At 46.2% G+C, this 12,500-nt stretch overlaps 1 protein-coding gene across 1 annotated transcript; it reads left to right on the top strand.

Annotated features, from left to right (window-relative positions):
• The first annotated feature begins 1,825 nt into the window (after positions 1-1,825).
• LOC106592455 (polo-like kinase 1 (Drosophila)) lies at positions 1,826-8,650 on the top strand. The gene is made up of 10 exons (XM_045712501.2): positions 1,826-2,851; positions 3,385-3,553; positions 3,839-3,983; positions 4,144-4,237; positions 5,348-5,570; positions 6,033-6,173; positions 6,278-6,355; positions 6,631-6,785; positions 7,042-7,224; positions 7,461-8,650. Exons 1-10 carry the CDS (start codon positions 2,489-2,491, stop codon positions 7,650-7,652), a joined length of 1,743 nt encoding a protein of 580 aa, XP_045568457.1. The 5' UTR covers positions 1,826-2,488; the 3' UTR covers positions 7,653-8,650.
• Positions 8,651-12,500: the final 3,850 nt, after the last annotated feature.

Below are 12,500 nucleotides of genomic sequence, written 5' to 3' on the forward strand. Positions count from 1 at the left end.
GGATGCCATTGAGCCGTAAAACATGGGATACCAGCAGGTCCGCCGTCTCCCGGGAGGAAGGAAGCTTGGAGAGGGGAAGGAAGTGAGCCGCTTTGAAGAAAAAACGAATCGGTCAATAATAGTGAGAATGACTGAGTTACCGTTCGACGGGGGGGAAGGTCAGTGACGAAGTCCAAAGCTATGTGTGACCAGGGGGCGATTGATTATGGGAAGAGGGCGAAGCAGACCCGGATCTAGGTTTTGGTGGAGGTTTTGTTCCCGAGCGTCTTTCTCCACCAAAACTCGCTGACGCCTGGAAGGCGACAGTCCGGTTCATGCCAGGGTGACAGGGTGAGGTGAGTAGAACGGGCCCCATTGAAGAACATCAGAGCTGAACTGAATCTGGCACAAACAGAACCTTACAAGGACCGTTTCCTGGATCAGGCTCGGTTCAGCTGAGCCTGACGAACAACGCGGGACTCAATCTCCATCTCTCGGGGCAGATCATACGCGACACAGGGGAACCCAGGAACAGACTTAGATGAGGAAACAGGGATGAATTAAACCCAAATATTTATTGTAACACAGGGAGATATGGAGTGTTCGTCAAGGGAAGCTCAGATGAGTTGCAGAAAAAACTGATGTAGAGACTGAGGGAGTTAGCTGAGTAGAACAGGGTAAACAGGTCCTGAGGGGAATCCACGGTAGTGGTGGTGAGATTTGGAGACTATAGCTAGAAACTAGGGCCTGTAGGACCTGCCTTGTTGATAGTGTTATTGAGAAGGTAGAAACTAGGGCCTGTAGGACCTGCCATGTTGATAGTGTTGTTAAGAAGGTAGAAACTAGGGCCTGTAGGGCCTGCCTTGTTGATAGTGTTGTTAAGAAGGTAGAAACTAGGGCCTGTAGGACCTGCCTTGTTGATAGTGTTGTTAAGAAGGCAGAGCAGCGCTTTATTATGGACAGACTTCTCCCCATCTTAGCTACTGTTGTTATCAATATGTTTTGACCATGACAGTTTACAATCCAGGGTTAATCCAAGCAGTTTAATTATTTATTTATTACAATATTTAGTTGAGGTTTAGGATTTAGTGAATAATTCGTCCAAAATCTAATGCTTTTAGTTTTTGAAATATTTACGACTAACTTATTCCTTGCAGTACGTTTGCCAATCGGTTGTGCAGCGGAGACTTATTTGCTATTCCTTTTGCCTCATCCCTCTTAACCATACCGTTTTTTTCAATTCCTCATCAATCCACGGGTCAAAACGCTCGGATCGACCCTACTCCTCGGCCAGAGCGTTCAGTGCGTACTCTCTGAACGTTTCCGAAAGCGAAACGCACTGAATTTAACAACAGGACAATCTGACAGCCCGCTCTGAATGTACAAACGCCCAGAGCACACTCTGAGCGCCCTCTGGACTCCAGATTGAATTTAGGAACAGGAAAACACCAAATATGTGCATGAATTTGTCCGGAACTGTGTTTTTGTTGGGAAGCATGAGGCTGCCTTTACGCTAACCTAAAACCAGTGGTGTGAACTACATAAGTAAAAATACTTTAAAGTACTACTTTTAAGTACTACTTTAAAATACTTTAAAGTACTACTTGTTTTTTTTTTTACTTTACTTTACTATTTATATTATTGACATTTTTTACTTTCACTTCACTACATTCCTAAAGAAAATGTCGTGAATTGGGTGAGAGAAGTCAGACTCATCCTTGTCAGACGGAGTTTACATTTTTGTCAACAGTTCTATTGTTTATAGTTGACCTAAAACACATACAAGTATTGTTTTATCGGCGATGGGTTGTAATAATAACGTTTTATTTTTGTTTTTCCTTCTTGATAAGGTGTGGTTTTTCTATTCACACGACAATACAAAGCTACTACATTTCCCACAATTCATTTGGATATCGTCTTGGGGGTTTTTGTTGTCGGTGATTGGTCCGTGTCTAAGGAAGATAAGGGACGTTATTTACAGGTGTTTTAACCAATCGGTGCTACGCATATGAATTTCCCGCTCGGTAATTGGTCTATTTATGTTCCCGTGATGCTTTGCTTCCGTCCGAATTCAAACTCGTCAGGACCAATCACAGGCGGCTGTAACGACCAGAGCAGCATTTAAACTAACAGCTTCAGTCGACGCTGTTGTTAATAAATTAAACGACGAGCAAAGTAGGATCAACGGTGAGGGGAGTTTGTTTATATTATAATTCAATTATATTAAAGTTAAAATCGATTTGATTCTTGGATATCGTACGTTAAAAAATTGTTTTAAGCGAACAGTTTGCTAAAACATTTGGTTTAGTTTTGATTTGAATTCAGTGGTTTACTCGGAAGGCTAGCTAGCTAGCTAGTTAGCCTTGTCTAAAGTGAGGTAGGTTAGCATAACCTTTTTGTTGTGTATTGAGTTTTTATTTCTTTTTAGATTTGTCAACTTATATCTTTATATATTTTTTTGCTTTCGAAGAGCACTTTATTATTATTTTTTTAATTATTATTATTAAAAATGAGTGCTCCTGTAGCCAAGGCGACGAACCCGTCGACAAACGTCGACCCCAAATCGGCTCCTCTGAAAGAAATCCCGGATATTCTTATAGATCCTCGTACGTTCAAAAAATACACCCGGGGAAGATTTCTCGGTAAAGGTGGTTTTGCTAAATGCTACGAAATCACAGATATGGAAACGAAGGAAGTTTTCGCCGGTAAAGTCGTCCCTAAATCTATGATTCTCAAGCCACATCAGAGGGAAAAAATGAGCTCTGAAATCGCCATTCACAAGAGTCTCGACAATCCTCACATTGTTGGATTTCACGGATTTTTCGAGGATGATGATTTTGTTTTTGTCGTTTTGGAAATTTGCAGACGAAGGGTGAGTTGGATTTATGATTATTTATTTTAAACTTTTTTTTTTTTACTTAGGTTGTTGTCTTTGCTAATGTATTTTTTAGGAGCTACTGTATCTAGATTTGGACACTTCCTAGTCTAGGAAGGAAATGTTAAATGAAACCTAACGCTCAACATGACAAGCTACTTGAATTAACAACACTTGTTGTTTAAAACACAACTTGTGTCCCCCTTTTTCAAGGTGACTAACTAGGATTGCATAAGTACTTATAAAATCTATTAGTTTTTTGTGTGCTTTTGAATTGAAAAGTTATTTACAACTCGTGAACTTTCTTTAAATAAAAGTAGTCTGCCCCTTTTATGATTTTGTACAAACTACTAAAAACCTTTTTTTTTTCTTAGCATGACAACTTAGACTAAGTACATTGTCCCGTCCGTCCCCTCTTTCCAATCAGACATTCAGAAGTTAAACCCCCAAAAAATCCAAGTTAACCCCAGTGATATAATAGTTACTAAACCCCCTCCATTTCTCCGTTCCCCCCCCCCCCCCCCTCTCAGTCTCTGTTGGAGCTGCATAAGCGTCGTAAGGCGGTAACGGAGCCCGAGGCCCGTTATTATATGATGCAGCTGGTAAAAGGCTGTCAGTACCTCCACAACAACAGAGTGATACACAGAGACCTGAAACTGGGGAACATTTTCCTCAGCGACGACATGGACGTTAAGATTGGTACGCAGCGCACACACACACCCTGTACGACTCACTCCAGAATGTACACACACACGGTGAGCCGGTCCAGAATGTACACACACACACACACACACACTTACTTGGTGGGCTGGTCCAGAATGTACACACACTTGGTGGGCTGGTCCAGAATGTGCACACACACACACACTTGGTGGGCCGGTCCAGAATGTACACACACACACACTTACTTGGTGAGCCGGTCCAGAATGTACACACACACCTGTGTACAGCATCTTGTCTAAAACCCTGTCTCCTCCCTCCAAGGTGACTTTGGCCTCGCCACGAAGATAGAATTCGAAGGGGAACGTAAGAAGACGTTATGCGGGACGCCGAACTACATCGCCCCGGAGGTCCTCTGTAAGAAAGGACACAGTTTCGAGGTTGACGTCTGGTCTCTGGGCTGCATCCTGTAAGTGGAACGTAGACGAGCTTAGCTACTGGGCTAATAAATAAATGTATATTTGACCAGGTATGTTTGCAGGGTTTTTAGTGTTTATCGTTACATTCGTACATTTTTAACGAGAGCCCCCAGTAGTGCTCTGTATTATAACAGGCCTCGTCTCTCTCAGGTACACGCTGCTGGTGGGTAAACCTCCGTTTGAGACGACTTGTCTGAAGGAAACCTACAACCGAATCAAGAAGAACAATTACACTATTCCCTGGGTGAGTTACTACCGTATTATACCACTACATTATCCCCCTGGGTGAGTTACTACCGTATTATACCACTACATTATCCCCCTGGGTGAGTTACTACCGTATTATACCACTACATTATCCCCCTGGGTGAGTTACTACCGTATTATACCACTACATTATCCCCCTGGGTGAGTTACTACCGTATTATACCACTACATTATCCCCCTGGGTGAGTTACTACCGTATTATACCACTACATTATCCCCCTGGGTGAGTTACTACCGTATTATACCACTACATTATCCCCCTGGGTGAGTTACTACCGTATTATACCACTACATTATCCCCCTGGGTGAGTTACTACCGTATTATACCACTACATTATCCCCCTGGGTGAGTTACTACCGTATTATACCACTACATTATCCCCCTGGGTGAGTTACTACTGTATTATACCACTACATTATCCCCCTGGGTGAGTTACTACCGTATTATACCACTACATTATCCCCCTGGGTGAGTTACTACCGTATTATACCACTACATTATCCCCCTGGGTGAGTTACTACCGTATTATACCACTACATTATCCCCCTGGGTGAGTTACTACTGTATTATACCACTACATTATCCCCCTGGGTGAGTTACTACTGTATTATACCACTACATTATCCCCCTGGGTGAGTTACTACCGTATTATACCACTACATTATCCCCCTGGGTGAGTTACTACTGTATTATACCACTACATTATCCCCCTGGGTGAGTTACTACCGTATTATACCACTACATTATCCCCCTGGGTGAGTTACTACTGTATTATACCACTACATTATCCCCCTGGGTGAGTTACTACTGTATTATACCACTACATTATCCCCCTGGGTGAGTTACTACTGTATTATACCACTACATTATCCCCCTGGGTGAGTTACTACTGTATTATACCACTACATTATCCCCCTGGGTGAGTTACTACTGTATTATACCACTACATTATCCCCCTGGGTGAGTTACCACACTGAAGGCGTCAATTACCTTAATAGTTCAAAGGTCATTCGTGCTGATTTCCAGTTTTCGTCACAAAATCTTCTCTCTGTTTTTCCTGTTTTTTTTTCAATCCTGTTTCTGTAGCAAATCAACCCCGTGGCGGCGTCTCTGATCAAGCGAATGCTCCACGCCGACCCGTCCCAGCGTCCCACCGTCTCCCAGCTGCAGACGGACGAGTTCTTCACCGAGGGTTACATCCCTTTACGTCTCCCCACCACCTGCCTCACCGTCCCGCCGCGCTTCTCCATCGCTCCCTCGTCTCTGGAGCCTGGCCAGAGGCGCCCGCTCACCGCTCTCAACAACAAAGGTTAGGATTCGCACCACGTAGGACGCTGTGGTCTGGTGTCGGGGTCTCTCCTTTCCTTCGGCGGAGGGTCTAGTGTCGGCCTGTTCTTCCTTTCCTTCCTTCCTTCCTTTCCTTCCTTCCTTCCTTTCCTCCCTTCCTTTCCTTCGGCGGAGGGTCTAGTCTCTTCCTCCCTTCCTTTCCTCCCTTCCTTTCCTCCAGCGGAGGGTCTAGTGTCGTCCTCTTCTCCTTCCTTTCCTCCCTTCCTTTCCTCCAGCGGAGGGTCTAGCGTTGTCTTCTTCTCCTTCCTTTCCTCCCTTCCCTTCCCTTCCTCCAGCGGAGGGTCTAGTGTCGTCCTCTTCTCCTTCCCTTCCTTCCTTTCCTTCCTTTCCTCCCTTCCTTTCCTTCGGCGGAGGGTCTAGTGTCGGCCTCTTCCTTCCTTTCCTGCCTTCCTTTCCTTCAGCGTCGTCCTCTTGTCCTCATCAGGGACGGAGAAGGTGGAGCAGAAAGACGAGGCGCTGCTCAGGGAGATTCCAGAGGCGACCGACTGTCACCTGAACGACCTGCTGCAGCAACTGGACGCCTGCAACGCTGCCAAGCCGTCGGAGAGAGGACTCATTACCATGGGTACGACACAGACACACACACACACAGCCAATCCCTCGGAGGACTCGTTCCCATGGGTACGAGACACAGCCCAACATATTGACCTTTAACCCCTGTGTTTCCAGAGGAGGCCGAGGACCCAGCCTGTGTCCCCATCTTCTGGATCAGCAAGTGGGTCGACTACAGCGACAAATACGGACTGGGTAACAACTGTCGCCATGTCAACCCTCTCTGTTACCATGTCGACCCTGTCTCTCTCTCTCTGTTACCATGTCGACCCTGTGTCTCTCTCTCTCTCTGTTACCATGTCGACCCTGTGTCTCTCTCTCTCTCTCTCTCTGTTACCATGTCGACCCTGTGTCTCTCTCTCTCTCTCTGTTACCATGTCGACCCTGTGTCTCTCTCTGTCTCTGTTACCATGTCAACCCTGTCTCTCTCTGTCTCTGTTACCATGTCAACCCCGTCTCCTCTCCTCCAGGTTATCAGCTGTGTGATAACAGCGTGGGCGTGTTGTTTAACGACTGTACCAGAATGATCATGTACGCGGACGGAGACAGTCTTCAGTACATCGACAAGATGGCCGCAGAGAGCTACCTCAGCGTCCGCTCCTACCCAGCTACGCTATCCAAGAAGGTTAGCGTCTCGCCGCTAGTGCTTCTCTATGGCTGTGGCTAGCATCGGGCTAACTGTCGGATAGCGTCGGGATTAAAAAATCCTTTAGCTCCTACCCAGCTACGCTATCCAAGAAGGTTAGCGTCTCGCCGCTAGTGCTTCTCTATGGCTGTGGCTAGCATCGGGCTAACTGTCGGAAAGCGTCTTGTCTTCTCTCTCTAAGTGTCTGTTAAAGGGTTAGAGCCTAGCTGACCTGTGACCTTTGACCCCTCCCTAGATCACGTTGTTGAAGTATTTCCGTAACTACATGTCGGAGCACCTTCTGAAGGCGGGCGCCAACATCACGCCGCGGGACGGGGACGAACTCGCCCGTCTGCCCTACCTCGGACACTGGTTCAGAACCAAGTCGGCCATCGTCCTCCACCTCACCAACGGCACGGTGCAGATCAACTTCTTCCAGGTACCCTCCTTTTCCTCCTCCTCTCGTCTCTCTCTCTCCTCCTCTCGTCTCTCTCTCTCCTCCTCTCGTCTCTCTCTCTCCTCCTCTCGTCTCTCTCTCTCCTCCTCTCGTCTCTCTCTCTCCTCCTCTCGTCTCTCTCTCTCCTCCTCTCGTCTCTCTCTCTCCTCCTCTCGTCTCTCTCTCTCCTCCTCTCGTCTCTCTCTCTCCTCTCTGAGTATCTGTTGTCTGTTCTGCAGGACCACACCAAGTTGATCCTGTGTCCCCTGATGGGCGCCGTGTCCTTCATCGACGAGAAGAGAGACTTCAGGACGTACAAGACGTCTCTGATCCAGGAGTTTGGCTGCTGTAAAGAGCTGGCCAGCAGGATGAGATACGCCAGACTGATGGTGGCCAAGCTACTGTCCTGCAAGTCCTCCACTCCTCGCTAACCAATCACCTCCCTCCTCCTCTCTCTGAACCCTGCAGCCAATCACAGCCCAGGTGGAGGTCCCCAGCCCCTAACTATAATCCACTTCCTGTTGTCTGCTGGCCAATCAGAGTGTGTCACAATAAGCCAGTCGGACTGCTGTATCTCCCCAACGGTCTCTAAATGTTGAAACGACGTATTTTTATATTATAGTCACACAAGATTGGTCTCCCCCCTTTACCTGTCTCTCTCTGGTCACCAGTCTCTCTCTCTCCCCCCTTTACCTGTCTCTCTCTGGTCACCAGTCTCTCTCTCTCCCCCCTTTACCTGTCTCTCTCTGGTCACCACTCTCTCTCTCTCTCCCCTACCTGTCTCTCTCTCTCCCCTACCTGTCTCTCTCTCTCCCCTACCTGTCTCTCTCTCTCCCCTACCTGTCTCTCTCTCTCCCCTACCTGTCTCTCTCTCTCCCCTACCTGTCTCTCTCTCTCCCCTACCTGTCTCTCTCTCTCCCCTAACCTGTCTCTCTCTCTCCCCTACCTGTCTCTCTCTCTCCCCTACCTGTCTCTCTCTCTCTCCTACCTGTCTCTCTCTCTCTCTCCTACCTGTCTCTCTCTCTCTCTCCTACCTGTCTCTCTCTCTCTCCCCTACCTGTCTCTCTCTCTCTCCCCTACCTGTCTCTCTCTCCCCTACCTGTCTCTCTCTCTCTCCCCTACCTGTCTCTCTCTCTCCCCTACCTGTCTCTCTCTGGTCACCAGTCTCCCCCCCTACCTGTCTGTCTCCCCTCTGGATGTTTGTCTGACTTAACATCCTGTCTGTAATCCACTTCTCTATCTGGTCTGTAGTACGCTAGGTGTTGTGGGAATCGAACCGTGCTGACAGACTGTATCATGTACATGCTCCTGTTTTTACCTGTAGTTCGTCTTGTACAAATATTTTCTCTCCAGATTTAATTAAAATGTTAATATGTTTTGTTTTTTTAAAAGTTGAATTTTCTTCCACGTTAATAAAGTCTTGAAAGAGTTTTTTTTTATTATAATTTTTTTTTTACTTGTTGTCATGTTCATGTGAAGCCGATGAAACTCAAAGCATTATGGGTAGGAAGTTACTGTAAACCTAGAATGGAATCTAACTGAACAGGGTTTTACTGTAAACCCAGAATGGAATCTAACTGAACAGGGTTTTACTGTAAACCCAGAATGGAATCTAACTGAACAGGGTTTTACTGTAAACCCAGAATGGAATCCAACTGAACAGGGTTTTACTGTAAACCCAGAATGGAATCCAACTGAACAGGGTTTTACTGTAAACCCAGAATGGAATCCAACTGAACAGGGTTTTACTGTAAACCCAGAATCCAACTGAACAGGGTTTTACTGTAAACCCAGAATCCAACTGAACAGGGTTTTACTGTAAACCCAGAATCCAACTGAACAGGGTTTTACTGTAAACCTAGAATCCAGCTAAACAGGGTGGGTGTTACTGTAAACCCAGAATCCAGCTAAACAGGGTGGGTGTTACTGTAAACCCAGAATCCAGCTGAACAGAGCATGTACCTTACTGTAAGCCTAGAGTGTTTGCGGTAGGGTTGGTCCGTAATGTAACCGTTAGAGACCTACGTACGTTTAAATTTCACAACCAGCATAGAATGAGGGATCGTGGGATGCGTTCAGTTTACTGCGTTGCGGAACCATTTGAACGACACGGTCCCCCCCCCTAAACGTTCTTAAACATTATGGTATGTCAGCGTGATGTGGCTGGATGCAATGAGTGATGTATTTAAAAGGTGGGACTGACTGCGTTATCCGACCCACATTTGTCTCGTTGCGGTTGAAGCTAGTTGGAAGGGTGTTTTCACGTATCCCTGGATGATCTGGGAGCCTTTGATACAGTTTTGACTAAAAATTGAAAGTCTATGGTGAGACCTGAAAATGGCTGTCTAGCAATGATCAAACAACCACCTTGACAGAGTTTGAATAATGTTTTTTTTTAAAGAATAATGGGCCAATATTATACAATCAAGGGGTTTAAAATGTTCTTAAGAGATTTACCCAGAAAGACTCACAGCTGTAATCGCTACCATGTTATTGACTCAAGGCTGTGAATACTTATGTAAATTGGATAAATTCATTTCCAATAAATGTGCAAACAATTCTAAAAACATTTTTTTCCACTTTTGTCGTTATGGTCGTATCGTGTGGAGATAGGTACGAATTTTTTTTTTTAAAGGTTTTTGATCAATTTTTTTTTAAATTCAGTCTAACACAAAAATGTGGATTAAGTCAAGGGGGTATGAAGACTGTACGGCGTCGGCTGTTAACTGGGGGTTGGTCACGACTTAGGTGTCATTTTATGTTCTGTCCACTAGATGGCACGCTGTTTCGCAGTGCGGAGGTTCTGTATCGCCGTGCGGAGGTTCTGTATCGCCGTGCGGAGGTTCTGTATCGCCGTGCGGAGGTTCTGTATCGCAGTGCGGAGGTTCTGTATCGCAGTGCGGAGGTTCTGTATAGAGTTATAGATTATTGGTGATTAACTCAACCACATTAGAGAGAAAGATGAGCTTCTACATGTTAAAAAGTATTATTATTGTGCAGCAAAACCTCTTAACTTAGATATTTGGTTTACTTCTTCTGCAACACGCTAATGTTACTCCACCTACACCCGTTTTAAACTAGAAACGCCGCTCAAAACTTTAAAACGCGCGGAATGGTCTCACTCGACTTGGTTGCGTACAACTTTTTGATATCTGTTATACTTTTTTCTTTTCTTGTTGTCGTCCGACCTCTTTCGTGGCATTTCTTCAGGTTTCTAAAGCTCACCGTTCTGACATCTCCACTTCCTCTGTAACCTTTCACACAAATCAGCTACTTTGACCACTTATCTTCGACAAAAAGTTAATGTTCACATCTTCATCCACTTCTCTGCTACTCAAATATGGAGTTTGGAGAAGAAAAAAAAAAACAGTTTTAAAAAAGTAACTGAATCAAGCTTTTTTTGTTGTTGTTGCAGGTATCCTAGTGGTTAGAGTGTAGAGGCGGCAGGTAGCCTAGTGGTTAGAGTGTAGAGGCGGCAGGTAGCCTAATGGTTAGAGTGTAGAGGAGGCAGGTAGCCTAGTGGTTAGAGTGTAGAGGTGGCAGGTATCCTAGTGGTTAGAGTGTAGAGGCGGCAGGTAGCCTAGTGGTTAGAGTGGAGGGACGGCAGGTAGCCTAGTGGTTAGAGTGGAGTGGCGGTAGGTAGCCTAGTGGTTAGAGTGTAGAGGCGGCAGGTAGCCTAATGGTTAGAGTGTAGAGGGGGCAGGTATCCTAGTGGTTAGAGTGTAGAGGTGGCAGGTATCCTAGTGGTTAGAGTGTAGAGGCGGCAGGTAGCCTAGTGGTTAGAGTGGAGGGACGGCAGGTAGCCTAGTGGTTAGAGAGGAGTGGCGGCAGGTAGCCTAGTGGTTAGAGTGTAGAGGCGGCAGGTAGCCTAATGGTTAGAGTGTAGAGGGGGCAGGTAGCCTAGTGGTTAGAGTGTAGAGGAGGCAGGTAGCCTAGTGGTTAGAGTGTAGAGGGGGCAGGTATCCTAGTGGTTAGAGTGTAGAGGCGGCAGGTAGCCTAGTGGTTAGAGTGGAGGGACGGCAGGTAGCCTAGTGGTTAGAGTGGAGTGGCGGTAGGTAGCCTAGTGGTTAGAGTGTAGAGGCGGCAGGTAGCCTAATGGTTAGAGTGTAGAGGGGGCAGGTATCCTAGTGGTTAGAGTGTAGAGGTGGCAGGTATCCTAGTGGTTAGAGTGTAGAGGCGGCAGGTAGCCTAGTGGTTAGAGTGGAGGGACGGCAGGTAGCCTAGTGGTTAGAGAGGAGTGGCGGCAGGTAGCCTAGTGGTTAGAGTGTAGAGGCGGCAGGTAGCCTAATGGTTAGAGTGTAGAGGGGGCAGGTAGCCTAGTGGTTAGAGTGTAGAGGCGGCAGGTAGCCTAGTGGTTAGAGTGGAGGGGCGGCAGTTAGCCTAGTGGTTAGAGTGTAGTGGCGGCAGGTAGCCTATTGGTTAGAGTGTAGAGGCAGGTAGCCTAGTGCTTAGAGTGTAGAGGCGGCAGGTAGCCTAGTGCTTAGAGTGTAGAGGCGGCAGCGTAGCCTAATGGTTAGAGTGTAGAGACGGCAGTAGCCTAGTGGTTAGAACATTGGACTAGTAACCCAAAGGTTGCAAGTTCAAATCCCCGAGCTGACAAGGGTAAAAATCTGTCATTCTGCCTCCTGAACAAGGCACCGGTAGTAAAATAAGATGTTCTTAGCTGGTCCCTTTAGTTCAGCAGGCTAACACAGCTGACTTGCCTAGTTAAATAAAGGTAAAATAAAACAATTTTCCCCAAACAACTTCTGTTTAGACAATTTTTTTAAATATATTCCATGGTATGAAATCTTCCCCTATTTCTCTGTTCGTCAAATTTCCGAAACCGGATTAGAAATAATGTCTACCCATCTCTTTAGTAACCCGTCGACGGCTCTCTTTCCAGCTGCAGTAAATCATGTCGGAAGGTAGAAGGTTCATTATTTACCAACAAACAACTGCAAATTGCAATAAAACTACATAACACAGTCTGGTGATGAAACCTAGAGAGGAACCAGGCTATGAGGGGTGGCCAGTCCTCTTCTGGTGGAGATTATAACAGAACAACTGTCATGAATCTAGTAAAGACGTTTTGTGGGTCAGAGTATTTAGTTTAGTCTGGTCCCTTTAGTTCAGCAGACTAACACAGTCTGGTCCCTTAGTTCAGCAGGTCAGTCTGGTCCCTTTAGTTCAGCAGGCTAACACAGTCTGGTCCTTTAGTTCAGCAGGTCAGTCTGGTCCCTTTAGTTCAGCAGGCTAACACAGTCTGGTCCTTTAGTTCAGCAGGTCAGTCTGGTCCC

The sequence above is a fragment of the Salmo salar genome, chromosome 02 (genome assembly GCF_965601325.2).
Source record: "Salmo salar chromosome 02, fSalSal1, whole genome shotgun sequence".
NCBI classification, from domain to species: Eukaryota; Metazoa; Chordata; class Actinopteri; order Salmoniformes; family Salmonidae; genus Salmo; species Salmo salar.